Source organism: Mytilus californianus, unplaced genomic scaffold (assembly GCF_021869535.1).
Source record: "Mytilus californianus isolate M0D057914Y unplaced genomic scaffold, xbMytCali1.0.p SCAF_2, whole genome shotgun sequence".
NCBI lineage: Eukaryota > Metazoa > Mollusca > Bivalvia > Mytilida > Mytilidae > Mytilus > Mytilus californianus.
This window is the reverse complement of record NW_026262668.1, coordinates 69,442,805-69,461,896: the sequence shown is the minus strand read 5'-3', so window position 1 is coordinate 69,461,896 and position 19,092 is coordinate 69,442,805. Positions and strand designations below refer to the sequence as shown.

Here is a 19,092-nt window from a genome sequence, read left to right as displayed (position 1 = left end):
CAGGTGCTCCGGAAGGATAAGCAGATCCTGCTCCACATGTGGCACCAGTAGTGTTGCTTATGTTATTACAAATCCGGTAAATAGTCTAATTCGGTAAGTCACCTTCGTGAAAAGGGAAGGGTATTGTAGTTACGACATAAGGAACATATCCGATATCATCTGTGAAACGGTTGTCCATAACGGTCAACCAACTCGTTATGGCGTCCGTAAAATTTACGAAGGGATGATTTCAACTTCACCATTTGGAACTCTTGGCTTAATAGCTTCCTTGTGAGCAGCAATCCTCTATCAAGGAAATCATGATAGGAAACACAAGCCCGGGAATATCGTATCAATTGGGAGATATATACTCCGTATGCAGGCGCTGCTGGAATGTTGCTACATAGAAATTGAAAGTTCACAATTGGGAAGCTGAAATCATCTCTTTTGTCGTAAAGTTTTGTTTTCAACCGACCCTCATTGTCAATTTCTAGATGTAAGTCAAGATATGAGGCAGACTTAACTGTATCTGTAGTATCCTTTATCTCTAGTTCGATGGGATAGATTCGTTCAACATAGTCACCAAATTTTGTATTATTTAGTGAAAGAACATCATCTATATAGCGGAACGTAGAGTTAAAGGATATTGCTAACTTCTTATCTTTCTTCCTAAGAAGTTCCTGTATGAAGTCAGCCTCATAATAATAAAGAAACAAGTCGGCAAAAAGAGAGGCACAATTGGTTCCCATTGGAATTCCGACAGTCTGTTGGAAAACATGTCCTTCTAAACGTAACAAATATGTTGTCAATCAAGCATCTTGATAATGTCAGTTTCAGAGAATTTTTTGTTTGAATCAGAGTGATTCTTTACAAAGTAGGATTTATCCCTCCCCAAGACAAGATACTTGTATCTACGTTCGCCATTCTTTTTAATGAAACAAAGTAAAACCAACTCTTTCAATTTGTCTTTTAGTTTGGAATGGGGAATACTTGTGTAAAGTGTAGAAAAATCAAATGTTTTAATACTATTGCAAGATGAGAGAGTCTTAGATTGTATGTACTCTAAAAGATCTTTGGAATTTTTTAGTATCCACATCTGATTCACGCCACCTCTAGAATAGGCAGATTCACAATAACTTTGGAGCCCGGCTTTGATTGCTGATAGAATAGATGTTAATAATTTAGAAAGAGGTTTCGTGGAGCACTTGGAAGACCCAGCAAAAACCGTTGTTTGTAAGGACACTTATGTAGTTAAGGTATCCAATACATTGATGGAAGATCCAGTTCTTCATCTTTGGTTGAAATTCCAAAGGAACATAGAACAGACCTATGATTATCCAGGATTTCCTCTTTGGTAAGTGTTGCAATTGGTTTGGTATAGGTATAAGAAATTATTGGTACAGACAGATCTTTAAAATAAGGAGGTATTTTTGACTGAACTAATTTATGATGAAGGATATTGCCTAAGTTGACGCCATCGAGACCTTTGTTGGCAAAGGAAAGTTTAAGAAAAAATCTTTTCTCTTTTTCATCTTTTCCAATGCGAACTGGTTTGAAAAGTCTGTGACTTGCAATATCCGAAATGATAGTTGTAAGTTTTATTGGTTTGAATGAGGGTTTGTAACAGTGGTTTCCGAACATAAATTGAACAGAGAATGAAGTTTTGAAAGGGGTAATGAATACAGTTTCGTGCGAATGTGATGAATACCTAACGGCTTTTGTATAAATGGCAGCAAGTCATTAATAGAGACATCATGCATAGTAGGTGATGTATAATGACGATGACCATGACTGCGTCTACGTCGAGTAGCAGAGTTGAAAATATTCATCACATTCACCGAGCTACAGGAAGGACTAGATAGAATACCTATACCATCAATTTTGTCATTGCAACCATATGGTGTCGCAGTTCCCAATTGTCGAATCCAGTAGTCCTCTTTTTGTCTACGGAGAGGCGTTGCAAGTTGAGGATTGTTAGTCTTGTGGTATATTTTTTCTATTATACGAACTGTCATAGAAACGATGGAATGATCAGGCTGATTAAAATGCTGGTACAGAATGTCGTTTGCATTGAGGTTGATATCTGATCTATGGCCGCACATACGTTTGTTAAGCCTTCCTTTCGTTTCACCGACGTAAACCAATCCACAAAGGTTACACTCTAATCCGTAGACGACATTTATAGATTTACAATTCAGATCATCGTAACTTCTAGTAAAGTAAGACTGTTCAGATAGTTGTTCAGAGACATCAAAATCCAAAATGTCTTTAAGGAGAACTGAACATGGCTGTGTATGTGTACTATTGCTATTGTCACTAGTATGATGATCTGAATGAGTCATTTTTGGGATATTTGTCATGTCTGGTGATGAGGGGACACCTGCCTTATCAGACGACATCGTGTCCATGGTGACGTCTGTGAACTGCATCTTGATATCGAAAATTGATATATAAAGCATTTATACTATCTGTAATATTGCCAATGAAATAGGTCTATAAATGAGCACAATGGACGTAAAAAGCGGCGAGTTTTAAATTTCGGTTTCACGAAAATTAATCCACAGAAATTTGATTACAAATGTTATGTTCTTAATGAAAACATTTCCATTTAAAAGATGTGATGATACAAGGGATTTCCAATTGTGACAATTGTTGATTCACATGGTGGGTACTGCATGCATAGAACGACGCTTATCCTGTCGACTTAACAGATGTCGCTCGTTTTGACGTTCATTCGATTCCCTCAGTGTTTGTTTTTAACCTTGATTTGTATCGCCTTTATGAATTTATGAGATTTGAATATCGGTTAATTACTGTTGCCTCTAATTTATTATGTCTCTGGGACAAACGAAATTTATTTTACTGAAAAAAAAAACAATAACCAGATGTTTTGGTAAAATGTTTTTTATATATATTTATTTACTCCTTTTTATGATTAAACTTTAATATATTCTGAAATTAAATGTCTGGATGGTACAGTTTTACATGCAAAAATCTATTTTTCTGATATAAAAGTGATGACGCGTCTATATAAACGCATTATCGCTATTGCCTTTTTCTTAATGGTCATACACACGTTGACGTAGCTGATACATTTTTCATGTTTCATTAGTCTGTGCAGCTCTCACCGGTTTCTTTTTAATAGATACATTAACTACAGGTGTCACTGTTTGGTGTCAGGACATTGCTTTTGCTTAGATTAATCAATAAATATTTCATTTGCTTGAGCTGTTAGCGATAGTGCTATTAGCTTGCTCTGTGTTCTAATTAGATAAAATGTCAACGTTGTGTAAGAAGGATCGATACTGGTGTGTGTTGGTATTTATTTAGAATGGAGGAAGATGAAATAACATTGAATGTTGGAGGGACATTATTTGTTACATTTCGTGAAACCTTAAGCAAATATCCTACTACCAAACTTGGTTCTCTGAGTGACAGCTCTCCATATTATCGGAAACGCAAAAATTACTACTTCTTTGATCGTAATCCAGATTTATTTAATACAATCTTAGATTTTTATCGAAATGACATTCTTCATTTTCCAAGTCATGTTTGTAGTGGATTATGGCATCAGGAATTACGTTACTGGGGACTCTCAGTCAGTGCAATCTCCGAATGTTGCTATTCTACCTATGTTAAATATAGCAATGATGACATAGTCATACAGAATCTTCGTAGAACTTTGGACGAGGGAAGTGAATTCACTCAGGGACATATATCACTGAATACCAGCGATAGCAAAAGTGATTTGGACGTTAGTAATCCTTCCGATCAGTCGCTTAACCTGCGAAGTAAATTCTGGAGATGTCTATCCAATCCACGGTCTTCCACAATAGCACAGGTAATTTTCAATTTAGCAACAAATCAATTGCTTATTCCATTTTGAGCATCATAGTACAAATTACTAAAGATGAAAAGATTTCTGAATTATGAGTGTTTTTGTCAGCTTTAACATCATTTAACATCATTTACAGTTGATCTCCATACTTAATATTAAGTCAAATATCTTAAATGAAGTTCGGTGGAAACCTTGCAAACGTAGTTATTAATTTGCTGTGAATTTTTTTTAATGTCGACCAAAATTTCTAAATTGAAGGTTACTTTTCGACTTCTTTAGAATGAATTAAATACGAAAAAAGATTTGTGTGTGTCTAATGATTGCCTTATACCCTACTAATGTGTTTAATTTGTAATGATAATATATAAAGAGTAGGGCATTCAGAACTTTTTTGGGCCCAAAATATGGTTCGAATAGTATTTATACTTAATGTCCTAACCTCTTAATATTATTCAGATCCAAAAATCATACTGTATTCATTTTTCATTTTGAATTGTTTCTAAAACGTCGAGAGACAAATGTTTGAAATTGGAAACAAGACTTTATGAGTTTCGTGAGTCCGACGCTTTTTTCTTGATATGCATTCTTTAAGAACCCTCAAATCTAAACATTTGAAAGCCAGGTATTTATAAGTACATAGAAACATTAGGAGGTAAAGATGACCAAAATGGACCAAAAAAGAATAGCCAAATTCATTTAAGGTCAACTTTGACTGCGGGAGTTGGAACCTTAGTTTCTTAGTAAATCAAAATTTATCAACGGGGAATTTTTAGAAACAATTGTTACAAGTGAGGTGAGTACCGTATTACTGATTAATGAGCTGATGATACCATCGGGGACTAACAGTCCACTAGCAGTGGTATCGATTCAATACTAGTAAATGAAAAAACACTTAATAAGTATTTTGGGTCCAATAAATAAAGGCAACAGTAGTCTACCGCTGTTCAATAGTCATAAATCGTTTAAGCGAAAACAAACCCGGGTTACAAACTAAAACCGAGGGAAAAACAACGGAATAACAGAAACACTGAACTGCAACAAAAACAAACGCCAACATACTTAGAAACGCTTTTCTGGACAGCGAGTACGTCGAGCAAAGGTAGTTTTAGCAGATAATTATAACTCTCATTGGAAAAAGAGATGAGAACACAATCCCGTCCTCTTTTTCTCGATTCTGACAGTACTGAATGAGAAAAAGAGGTCAGAACTCAATCCCGTCCTCTTTTTGTCGATTCTGACAGTACTGAATGAGAAAAAACTTATCACCGAATTTGTTTTTACTATGAGCAACATGATAATTAGTATAGCATCTGAGATCACCGCCAGTTTTTGTGAGGTTCGTGTTGCTCAGTCTTAAGTTTTATCACGTAGTGTTTTGTCGATTCGTCGTCTTTCGTTTTAGCCATGGCGCTGTCAATTTACCTTATTGGTTTTAAATTTCCCTTTGAAATATTCCGCCTCTATGAGCATTAGGTAATGTCTCATTGCATAATAATATTTCAAAGTCGAAACTATTCTCTCCTTATCGAAGGCAAGTAACATTGATTTAAAGATTTGTACAGTAACACTGAAATTTAAGGGAATGGTGTAAATGTGCATTATCCTATATCACATTAAAAGAGAATCAATAGGAGCTACACTTTTATTACTGTCTTTATGCTTCGAAGTGTTGTATGGATAACACGTTTCTGAATGCGAAATACTCAACTGGCCGAAGCATATTAAATCTTAGTGCAATTATCTAAACTATAGTTTACGACCGCTACGTATGCCGTTAAAAGTAAACGAAGAAGGTTCATAAATATACAAAAATAAACGAAAGAAATTATCTTCAAAACACAAACATTGATTGTCAAACAAGTTCAGCAGGAATATCCTACTTAACGCGTTAATAGGTTCACGTGTTGTTATCAAGATGAACGTAAAAAACGTTGACAAGAAAACACTAGATAGTAATATAGAGTAAAATTGATGGTCAGTAAAATCTAACTTACAGGTTATCTTACTATAATATAATGTTTACTGTGACCACTCTCGTTATTAACAAGCACTACATGACTGTAGTATAATAATGCATTATAAATTCACATCGGCGTTGAGATTTCCTGTTTAAACCAAAAATGGTTTTTCAAAAATAATTTGTTCAATGTACAGTGTCTTCTAAACTACAGCTATAGTCATTTGGGTGTCTAAATTTGTACGCCTGTCTACGATCTTGAAACTCGTTATTGGTTGTCGTAATTCCTTTCAGTTAATTGCTCAATATTATTAGTTGGATTAAAGCTATTTTACTCTAAAATGTATACTTCAAATAGCGATAAGACAGAAGGTACAGTTTCGAACTTTATTAATATGAATTGATAATTTCTGTTCATAAAGACAATGCATGGCGTCTTTTATGTTTATTGAAGATATATTATCAATATCAGTCTTGGTAGGGGATTATTAGAGCTTGACAAAGGGTGAACCCCCTTACATGTACATGTATCTTCCATTTTAAACCATAGCCCATAGGTGTTCAATTTGTTTTAATTGTGGCGTCTTCTGGCTGTCTCACTGATGTTAACCCACCTATTTTGTTCATATTTATAGAATAAAATTGATATGGAATTGGTGGTCATAAGAGAACACTTACTTTAACACCGCGGAAACACGGAATTTTTCAGTTTTCGTCACTTCGAAAGTCACGGATACTGTAAGTTTTCTAAAGCTTAAAAAAGCTCCACACTTGTATAATGCAATAATCTAAAGTCCCACACCAGTACTTGCATTACATGTGTATAAAATAGGGTACAGTTGCCAATATGAGAACTATCCGCCATTAACCAAATGACGTAGATATAAGAAACTATTGGTCACCGTACGGCCTTCATCAATGAGAAAAATCCATACCGTATAGTTAGCTATAAAAGGCCCCGAAATGACAAAATGTTAAACAATTCAAACAAAAAAACGGCCCGATTTATGTACAAAACAATGAACGAAAAAAACAAATATGATGTGTACCTTAAAATATGAGAATAATAATGTCATTAATAATTCTACATAGGAAATTCTAAATCATTTCATCTATTGTTAAAATTGTGTGAAAGAAAAATACCAATAAAAAGTATTTTTTAACTTTATAAAGATTGTATACCACCATATTTCATATTTTTAAAACGACAGTTATAACTACAATAAAATTGAACACATATTGTCGCAATAATTAAACATAATCTTGAAGACTAAGAGTTTAATACATTGTTTGCCTTTCGGTTTGTGTTCTCAAAATTAGCATTCCACATTTAATAATCTGTTCATTTAGCTTTTGGTTCAATGTAATTAATAAATTTGATGGTTTTCTAACAATATAAAAATTAATAAAAATTATGATGTACAATCTTCAATCGATTGAACAATTTCGCTACTCCTTCTCCTTATACAATGTTGTTTTCTACTTTTCTTAAGTACAACATTAAACATTTATCATCAAACATTCACAACGATCAGTTCGGAAGATTTGCGTGACGAATCTCTTTACATCTGCTGTGTAATCGATTTCAATTTTCTGATGTTAGAACAACAAATAAAACCGTAGCAGTTAAATGTTTTCTGTAATAAAAATGTTCATAAAAATAATCAAGCTATAATCATCATCTAAATTGCCAAAGTAAATAATGGAAAAATGTAATAGAAGATGTCCTTGGGCATTTCCTTTATCGATCTTATATATAAAGATATTTTATATTTGTGTGTCATAATAAAATATTAGCAATTGACACAATTGTTTGACTTTATATGTGCGTCGCTTTTCTTCGAAGGATTCGGTGTTGGTGGTTGATGTGATCGCTTGTACTGTCCAAGATTTTTTGGTAATTCCTGCTATCCTTATGCATTATAGTCTATTAACAAAGTATGGCAACTAATGGGCATGAAGTGTAACTGCATCTTTCAACCATTTCGTTGACTAGCACATTCCATTAAAAAGGTCACGTGATTATTTCTTTCCATAAAAAAAATCTCGTTTCAATGTACTAATGAATCATTTATGCTAGTTAAATCATATTAAATACCTATTTTGGCGGGTGTTCCTTAAGGGGATCTCCTGAATAATTAAAATGTTTTTGATATATTAGTATCATTAGGGAAGAAAAAGTATACAACATGTATAATGAAGTATCAAATGACAAAAAAATAAAGCAAAACGAAACACATAACTATTTGAAAAAGAACGTGTTGTGTAAAGTGGTTTTTTTCAACGCTTACCAAAAGAATCATATACATATGTATATATGTATATATGCTCGGAAAAGGGCCTTTTAATTGGATTTAATAAAGTATTCGTATTCGTATTCGTATACAAAACAGATTACGTCGTTAAAAAAATGAACGTGATCAGAATAGAATAAAAACAGGTAAAGAAATTAGGTCGTTTGGCAAACTTGCAATAGTCGCACAATGCACAAAACCAAATGCATCAGATGAGGACTTAAAATATCTGGTAAAGAGAATTTTAAGAAATTATGCAATGTTGATTGAAAATAATTGTAATGGTACATGTATATAAGTGTCTATTTTGTATTTCAGATTTACAACTGTCTTTATTTCCTGATGGTGTTCTTATCTGCTTTACTTGCCATATTTCATACGATCCCGGAACTGCGAACAGGAGATCGAGATTTCAACACAGACTTAAATAGATCGGAGATATATGCACTTCTTCGCATCAATACAAACAACCGCAAGGAGGTAGACATGGGTACAAAGGAATTTCCATTATGGATGATATCTTTGGATTTGCTACTGGCAGGGTTTTTCTCCGTTGAATTATTTGTGCGTATAACGATTTGTCCAAACAAAAAAGAATTCTTTAGAGATTGGTTGAACATAATGGATGTGATTCTCTTTGTAGCTATTTGTATACGTTTTACAATCGAACAAAACCCGGAGTGGTTTTTATTATCATATGACGTCGTCATACTCTACGGAGTTACATACAGCCTGACAGTCTTTCGTCTCTTCCGATTTTTTCGATTAGCAAGACAGTTTAGTGGTCTCTACGTTTTGTTGTTAGCTTTAAGGTCGAGTTGGAAGGAATTTATTCTTCTTTTCTGCACCGTTTTATTATTTGCTCTGTTATTTGCCAGTTGTATATTCTATGCAGAATATAGAGAACCAACAACTTTTCCACATATGCTCAGTGGTCTTTGGTGGGCCATTATCACCTTGACAACTGTTGGTTACGGGGATCATGTGCCAAAGTCAGCTGGGGGTCAGCTCATTGGATCCATGTGCGCAACTTGTGGAATTATTGTTCTAGCAATGCCGGTTGCCATGATTGTTGCTAATTTCAACGACTATTACCAAAAGAACAAAGATCGTGAAAAATTTAAGGAGCTTTACGATTTTGAACAAAAGCGAAAACTTGTAACAATGGACATGTAGTAAAGCTTCGAATACACATGTTTTATCTAATGTAGATCAAAAATAGATTTTAAGTTTAGACTCTAAAAAAACTCATTGATAAAGAAGTGAATTCGAAGCTTACGACTCATGTAGTTATACAATTAGTGAATTTCATTAAGTATACACGATTTTTGCAAAGTTATAAGAATAATTACACGGTACATATGTGCATTCACATGCATTTTCAATATTGATTTTTATTAAAGGAGTTGATTTTTTAAAGATAGATTTGATTTGATTTTTGGTGTTTTAACGCCACTTTAAAGCACCGCTTTTGGGCTATTTCGTGGCGGCCAGTTTTTATTGGTGGAGGAAGCCGGAGTGCCAGGAGAAAACCACCGACCTTCGATAGGTAAACTGACAATCCTAGTCAATTAAGATTGCAGTCCAGTGCACCCGCACGAGCGGGGTTCGAACTCACTACCTCAGTGTTGACTGGCTAGTGATTACAGTAGTCACTACTTAGACCACTCGGCCACCGAGGCCCCATTTTAAAGATAGAAGACTTTGTTATAAGTGTAGTGGTTGATTGATTACTAGATTATTCCATAATGGTCAACCAAATCATGATTGTGTCCGTAAAACATTCGAATGGAGAATTTTACCATTTGGAACCCTTGTATCAATAGCTTCCTTGTTAGCTATAACTTTCTATCAATGAAATCATGCTATGAAACACCAGTCATGGAATATAGTGCCAACTGAAGATATATACTCCTTATACTATTATTTCATGTGTTTGTTATGTATAGGTAGAATAATAATTCAATGATAAGTGATTGTCCTTCTCGTTTGTACTATTCCGTTGTCGCTTTTTATTTATGAATTTCGAAAACGGAATTTTCCTTAAAGTACATTTTAAGATTGGAATAAAGGGAAATTCAGGTATGTCAAATTCGTCTGGACACTTTCATTATTTACTTGATTATTACCTCGTTGATATAAATGGTTAGGCACCAATCATACCTAGCTGACAAAAATTAGCTACAAGAAAAATCACACTTCTCCTTTCCACAATTATATTGGTTGCTGCCTTGGTAAATAATAATGTTTCAAGTAAGTGTGTTCTTTTAAAAAAATATGAAATCACTTTAATACACTAGGTTTACAGTTCATTTTCGACTTATGAGTTTGAATGTCCCTTTGGTATCCTTTGTCTCTCTTTTACACCCAATTTTTACGAGATTATGCATTATTATATATTATTATAAATAATTTTAACGATCACCGCTTATGATTAATGATGTGCTTAATACAGTTCTTAATGTTTTTGTTTACATCTCCATTTAATGTTGAAACGAAATTACAATATATGAGATGTAGACCTATCTACAGTGCTACAGTACCGTAACTTCCAATATCATGACATTTATAGAATTATTATCATTATTATTTTATTATTATATGTCGGAATGAAAGTAATATGTTCTACTATTGTTATAACATTTATATAAACTTACAATTGTACAATTATTATATTCTATACCTGTAAAGAACGAGTCATGATGAAAAAAATGTGCTTGTCCGATTATCTTTTCGTATATACCTTTTACATGTACTTTTCGCAAATGTTTACATTAGAAACCAAAATACATATACGATTCATAAATATATCCTTGTCTGTCCACATTATCGGCTCTGGTCAGTTCTGATACAAATTTGTTAATCCTGAAAATCAATACAAACACAGCAAATTCGCTGCATCTTGTTATGGTTTAAGAAGGTTTAGGAAGACAAAGAATGGGTTTGAAATAAATAGTTTGTGTACTTTTTTGTTTTTCCACTGATTGAGATCAATAAGGGGGGGAGGGGTTGTAAAAACTTGTTTCATCCAAGCATGTTAATTACCTGTCCGACATGTCTGTTATACAAAAAACGTATGTTAATATTTTTTAGGTTTCCTTTGTTGTTTATTTTATGTCTGACGTTTATCTCGCATCCCCTTTTATTCAAATTGTAAGAATCAGTTCAGAGATTAGGAAAAAGTCTGATATATGTATATCTATAAATATGCACAGCGTGGACAAAATTTAAAACTTTTCAATATATATATATATAAACTTTGTGCATAAACATGTGTATTTTTATTCTAATATCAGTTCATACTTGTAGCTTATTTCAATGGGATATGTTTGTATTAACAATGCATGATAACTCAAAGAGGTATTCTGAATTTTCATGGGTGTAACCATTTTTATGTTCACGACAGTTTTGAATTTTCCGACAAAGTGAATGAAAAGTAGTATGCTCATAGTGTCATTTCGCATGATATAATTGCCAAAGAAATTATCCACAAAAAGTACAGGAATGTGAACAACTACAGGGGACAGTACGGCATTCAACAATTACTAACACCCGTACCACATAGTAAGATATAAAAGGCCCCGGCATGGCAAAATGTAAAACAATTCAAAATAGAAAATCAACGACCGTATAACATTAAAACGAAACAGAATTATTACACACACCAACCAACAACTACCGACACTGGAAATAGAGGTTCCAGGCTAAGGTTAAACACATACAGAATGTGGAGAGGTTGAATATATTTGTGATCTTACTTTGTCTAATTTCACTTAGTGCTTTTCAAAGAGAGCCTCAAAGTACAATGCTTCGACGTAATGATTCATTTAACGTATTGACTTTTTAACATTCGCTCTCACTTTGGTACTAACCGAGATGTATTTCAACTATTTGTTAAAACCTGTTTAGTCTTTTTTGTCAAAAATGTGACATTAAATAAATAGCATAAAAATGGGGCGATACTTTTTTTACAGTATGGTATATTCTTACTATTGGTGCACCATAAAATTGTTGATCCATAAAACAAATGAATATCAGAAAACTCGGGATACAGTTGTAAAGACAAACTAAATGTAAATGATGTCAATATCAATAATTCTGTTAAAAAACTTTTTAAATATATCACACAGACCGCATAAATTTTGCAATTTGAAAATGATCAACGGAATATATTGTTCTCAATAATTAAAGTATATGGTTATTCTATATAACATGTTTATATGTATCGAAAGAATTGGTAATTAAACAACTTCTTATTAGAATTACTTTTTACAGGGATAATATTTTGAGAAAAAATATATAAACATCAAGATTAACTCCCGTTAACCAAAGAAAAAAATGCTTTCGTCTCCAACAAAAGAAATCTAATATTGAAAATGTTTTTATTTTTTGCCTGAATGATTGTTTATTGATTCAAAATCACATTGAGTTGTCTTTCTTGGTGCTTCACAATTTCCAAATTTATCTCCTATCTATATATTTTTTTTACATCAGTTTTCCATATGATATATTATTTTCTCATGTTAGAAAAGTGGTGCTAGGGTTGTAAGGATCAAAGATATGTTTTGAAGAATAATCCAAATAAAATACACATTATTATGATCAGACCTACGTTTAAATGTAAATAAGGTATATTTGAGGTTCTACAACATAAACCACAATAATGCATTTAAAAAAACCTCAAAATTATTAATGACAAGCCCATATAATGATCTACATGGATTTTATGCAGTTAACCCTATGCCATGGGTAAATGTTATCTCCATGAGTGACGCTATGGCTCCATTATAGATGAATAAAATGCTTGAATGTCAAGTGTTTTGTTTCATAACTATTTTGTTTACTGTTGAATTTTTGAAGTTAATAATATCTTGCATGTTAGTACTTTTAAATAGTTTGTTAATGTTACATTTTATACTTTGATAAAGAACACGATTAACTAAGATGCACTTTTTATGTTGAAGATGTACCTCAATAAATGGTTAAACAAGATGGTTTTCTTCTTACTTATATAAACATAAGGAGATGTGGTACGATTGCCAATGAAACAACTATCCACCAAAGTTCAAATGAAACGGATGTGAGCAATTATAGGCAACCGTACGGCCTTCAACAATGAGAACAAAACCCATAGCGTATAGTCGGTTATAAAAGGTCCCGACAACTTGTATAAATGTTTATCTATTATAATTATAGTTGTATGTGCTGGTGATCAACAATCGCTTGTGGTACAAAACACATTTAGTTTGAAATGAGTATCATTTCTGGATTTTATTATTTTGTTAACATATTTACATATTCAAATATGATGAAGGATTATTTTATTTTAGATATCACTGATATTATTGTGTATGAAAAATCCGGATTCTCACTTTGCTTGTGTTCTTAATTCCATAATTAATGCATGAATATCTAAGTCTTCATACATGCTTTAAAAAAAATCTATGAAATTATAGAAAAAATCTATCCAATTATTTCTTTTTTTTTCAATTTTTCCGTTTAAATGACGACAATACTTTGACGTTGTCAATAAAACATACAAATTTCAAACCAATTTCATACCATTATATTGCCTGAAGTCCTGCGAACATTCTCTCTCTATTTTAAGAGTTAAAATAAGCAAAAATAAACAGTTCTTATTTGTATGAAAAATTCGTAGAGTCAATGTATATAAGATGCGATACTAGTAAATTCTGTTAGATCTTTAAATTTCAGATTGCCCATTTTCGCTCTCCGGAACAAATGGATGAAATGAAGCGGACAAGGGTTTATAAATATAAAAACTCATTGTTAACTTTTAGTTGCAGCGGGTATGAAATTCAGTCTTTGCAAACGTAAAAAAATAACCACCTAATAGTACAAAAGATCTTATTCATGCGTGAATGATGTCCTTAGTAACTACAGTATGCGTGAATGATGTCCTTAGTAACTACAGTAAACTGCTATTTTTTTTTCTCTATTAGTCGTGTGAAATGCAGCTTTATATCCGCTTTCTCAAGACGTTATACGTGGTAGCCAAGTTGTTTGTAAACATTTCTGCATGATATGTCAATCGTTTTCTTGTCTTTCTCTGACAGTTCTTTTCTCCATTTTATTGCTGTGGCGTATCCATCTGATCGGAAAGCTGAATTCCATGTTTTATCATCCTTTTTACTTCTATTTCCCATTTTGGAAATAGAATTTTGATATTCTTTTGATATGTTGACATCTAAAAATTTGAATAAATTTCTTGCGTTTTTTCCTGGAGATTTGGCTGTAGTTTCGTATGCTACAGTGAATATTCTTTCAGGGTATTTTCCCTTTAATTCAAATATGTTTTTCGAATCAATATCCATTTTCTGACAAACGGCAAAAGCTATATCTTCAGTTGTATTAAAATCGTTCCACGCTCCCGCCGTTTCATTAACAGGGATTTTTAATCTTGAATTTATAATGCCCCTTGGATCCCTGTATAAGTATATAACTTTAAGCTTTGGGTTCTTAATTAATAAATTTTCCACTAAGTCTCCTGCGATACGCAACACTTTGGCTACTCGAAATTGTGACCGTAGACAAAGCATTTGACGATTTTCTTTCCGATTCCATTTCTTACCTCCAAAAGTTCGCTGCCACTGTCTGGTTCCATTCAATACACTTTCTGCACACTGATACACTAAAGTTATTTGATCTAGATATTTATTGATAATATTCGTATCAACAGGCCTGAAAAAATATAGAAAACGTGTTCATGTCCATGTGAACTTCATTCGAAAAAAAATTGTGAAATTATAAGATCACAATATCTTTGCCCAAAATAAAATGGTTAATCTCAAATTATACATAAGTATAATAGGTAATGATAGTTTTGGATAAAGTTTGTACTCTATATTTTTTTGTCAGCACGTGCAAGTCAAACTTGTTTTCTACATTGTCACAACTCCAGTGAATTCATTGCCGTTGTGTAGCTGTACATCTTGTCAAAACAATTTTTTTAAACCAAAAATAAAATCGTTTACTTACATTTTTTGTACTGCATAGATTCAAAATTTAGTCTTGCAACTGGATAAAAAATATTAAAAAAATGAATACTTGAATTTGGTGTCAATTAGGCCCTAATCATAACATCTTACTTTTATCAGTAAGTCATTTAACTCTTGACAAGATTAAGATCAAGGTCAATTGCCATTTACCAGACGGAAACTTCAGGCTATCAGCTTTTTATATAAGATTTGTATTCTTTGTTAACCCCGTCGATCTCATCGATGCCTCACTGCCAGATAAGTGGACGTCTCAGACGATGCAATAAAGTGTGAGATAATTAAAACCCAAATTGAATTTTACCAATAATTTTTAAAATGTATTTTGTACAAATATTAATAAGACACGGACACATTCTGATTTTGAACTGTATACATATGAAGGTCAAATCAGCAGAAAGTATTTACTTTTGTGATATAGCTAGAAAATTTAACAAAATCTTTACATTTAAATAAAAAGCGCAATTTCAAACCATAACATATTCAACAGAAAGTCGTTTAGTAGACGCTAACTGACATACACACACACAAACAAGTGGTTGGATATTGTCCTGTCCATATCTCTACTTTTCTCTTTAACCAACAACTAACAATGTTATTAACTTAAAATGTGCCAATTAAATGTACCAAATTAGGTCTAACCGTACCTATTTCTTTCCTACCTGCAAGCGGGGTTATTAATTTCACATACAGATCCATTTCTGCAGTATTGGTGACGTGTTTCTTCCTTGTACAGAGGTTCGTAGAAATAAAATGAATTTTTATGCTGTCCAAGCATGTGGCCTACGTACGTTTATCCTCCTCGTGCATATGCTAACAACATCACGTCAATTTTCTCATCTAAATTCTTTGCTATGAATGGTGTTTCGTATATTCTTTTTTCTGTCATTCCATCTTTCTGGAAATACTTGGATGCTTTATCGCTTGTTGTTTTTCGTGAATGGTTTGAAATGACGTCTGCAGTAAAACGGAAACTTTCATCTGAAACATTAAAGCTTGAGTGATACACTAAGTATCAAGACTAGAACAAACTACATATACATGTACATGTAAGAGAACTCGCAATTACTGGAAGCTAGCTCAAGTCCAATTTCAGCTTATAAAAATAAATAACGTTTTCCCAGACTAAAATTTCAATCAGTCCACATCCAACGGATTTAGTGTGAAGCCGTCATAAACAATCTGAGAAAACTTAAGTTTTGCAATGCCAAAATATATGTATTGACAGGATGTTGGACCATGAAAGTTCACAGCTGTATTACAATACATATATAGTTATATTTTTTTTATTTAGTAGAACCGGTAAGGACAATATTCTTAGATCTTACATGTGCGTTTTTATTACCTTTTGGAACTACTTTATTCAAAGGATCAATAATTTTCATCGATCGTATCAAAGTTTACGGGCTCTACAAACAACATCACTGTAAAAATTAGGAGGTGATAATCCGTTGTAATAAAGGTATCCACAGGCACAGCAAAACTTCTAAGATTGAATTTGGTAAAGGTTTTAAGTAATTTGTGATAACAAAACTCATGACCTAATAGTTAACCAATTATACAAATATTGGGTTCGTTGAAATATAATACGTTCGATCAAAAATCGGCTTAGCCAACGAGTAGGCAAAAAAAGGAAACTTCACAAAAGGGAACGAAAAATCGTCTCTTCTGTCGTAAATTTTATCATTGAGTTTTCCGTGTGCAAGTATAATATTCAAATTATGAAGAGGACAATTATTGCTGTCCATATCATATTTAATTAAAGTCATTTCCTGGGGTAATTTTTACACACGTAGCTCACCCAATACTGACACATTACTCGGATTAAAGCCTTTTAAAGGGTTATTATATTAAAATTGGTTAGTGTGAAAATGTTTGCATACTACTCATGTGTCATGGTGACATAAAAGATAGACCATCTCGAAAAACCGTTGCATGAAAAAGAAGCAAACAACTCAAGTAGCTTTACGTGGATAAAACCGAAATAGAAAATTTATCAAGAATCTTCAATATGATGAACAAAGAATCAAGTTTAAGCTGAAATATATTGAACGATTCGAGCGACTTTACATAGAAATTATATACCGGCCAAACAAGTTTCCACAATTCGGTCAGAACTGTGCTAAAAAATTGGTAAAGATTGACTGATTGTTGGGGTTAAATGCCACTTTCAGCACTATTGGCTATATCGTGGTGGTCATTTTTTGTTAGTGGAGGAAGCCGGAGGGCCGAGAGAAAACCACCGACCTTGCCACGTGCGGGGTTCTAACTCATATCCTCAGTGCTGACATGCTTGTGAAATAGTAAATGAACTACTTATACCATTCGGCAACCGAGGCCTCTTATTGGTAAAGAAAAGAATTACAAGTTTGCAGGAGCGTACATTATTAGGATGTACTTAGGGTTGGGTATGGGGTTGGTAAATGTAAACAAAAACAAATGATAACTCTTTTTAAGAGAGTTTTTCTATTAGTAAGTTAGATGTGTTGGTCACTGGAGACTTTTGAGACGTGCACACTTCAATTGACTTTGTTGTGGCTGTATCCGGAGGCAGTTTGTTCCACACCCCTTGAGCTTTTTAAGTGATGCGAATTTTGTGGTGTTAAATGGTTGATTTAAAAACAGTGAATATGTATACATGTATATCGAAATTTAAAACTTACTGGAATGATGATTTATCCTCGCATTGGAAAAAAGTTTGTGCACTTAAAAAATAAAAGTAGATTATTGTGCGGAAAGGAAAATGTTTGACCATCGCAACAGAAAATAAAAGAGACAGTACTAAACAAAAGAGCGTAAAAACTAGAAGATAATATCTGCCTATCCAGTAGGTGTGCATTGTGGAACTAGAATCGCAAGTGATGATCGCAAACCATGTATTCCGTCGGTTGTGGTGGACCAAAATGGAAATGTCAATACAAATAAAAATCACGTCCTTTATACATGAAAGAGTGACTTTCAAATGTTTTTCAAACGGAATGGTAGAGATGAGCTGGACGCCTGTTCTTAATACTGAAATAGACAAAACACCACATAATGAACAAAAACGATTTCGTTGGTGCCGTCATAAGTGCTAAGTGACGGAAATTATGTGCCATTTACAATTATTTGTCATTCTAAACAATAGACGATTTTATTTGTAAATCAAAATTGGGTATGTAATAGGATTAAGAATTTTACAACAATATTTAAAACAGTAAATCTAAATAAAAAGAAATATATGTAAGAAGTAAGGACTCCTTATATAGATTGTCGTAAATGTAAATTTCCCTTTGTGCTCGAATATAAATCTTTAATATTATACATTTATTTTCCGCGCCGGAGGGAGATATGAAGATTTGTTCACCCAAGAATATTCATATTTCACGAGGGCTCTGCCCGAGGGAAATATGATTTTTCGAGGGTGAGCAAATCTTCATATCTCCCGAGGCAAAGGGAAATGAATGTTTTATTCCACTGCCTATGCTTTGTTTACTATCAATACATTAAATATTATTTTGCATACATTTTTTTTCTTATCCGCTTGTTTTTGTAAGTCAAACCGTAAACACGACTTACCCATTGATAAACAGAAAATTGATTAAGGATCAAAATTTAATTATAAGTCTTTTTGTTTTATCGTCTGAAATAAATTTGAACATGATAATGATTTTTGCTATCGCTATTTTTAAAAGAAGAATAAGAAGTTCAAAACGTTGTGTACATTAACCGCGCGTAACGTCGCACGAAGTAATCCCGACATTTCAGAGGGGAATATGATCCTCAGAATGGAATATGAAGATTTGTTTAATGACACGCGGGATAGTCTCAACCAATCAAAAATTTGATTAAACTATCAATATGTTTAAACAGTGGAATAAAAACATTTATGATACCAGTCAGGCTTACATTACATGTTCAATTCCAGTGTCAAAATATAGAGTGAACTAAAATAGTTTATTTTTATCAGATTTTTTTTCAGCACTCAATGTTTTCTGTTTGGTTGATAGTCTTGCCGAATTGAAACAT

At 33.0% G+C, this 19,092-nt stretch overlaps 2 protein-coding genes across 3 annotated transcripts in view; one reads left to right on the top strand and one right to left on the bottom strand.

The window, feature by feature from the left end:
- LOC127728151 (40S ribosomal protein S18) overlaps window positions 1-19,092 on the top strand; it is an 821,762-nt gene that overhangs the window by 487,575 nt on the left and 315,095 nt on the right. The window lies entirely within an intron of this gene.
- On the bottom strand, window positions 14,059-14,766 carry LOC127728149 (carbohydrate sulfotransferase 1-like). Its single transcript, XM_052235396.1, has one exon. It carries the CDS (start codon window positions 14,626-14,628, stop codon window positions 14,071-14,073), a length of 558 nt encoding a protein of 185 aa, XP_052091356.1. The 5' UTR covers window positions 14,629-14,766; the 3' UTR covers window positions 14,059-14,070.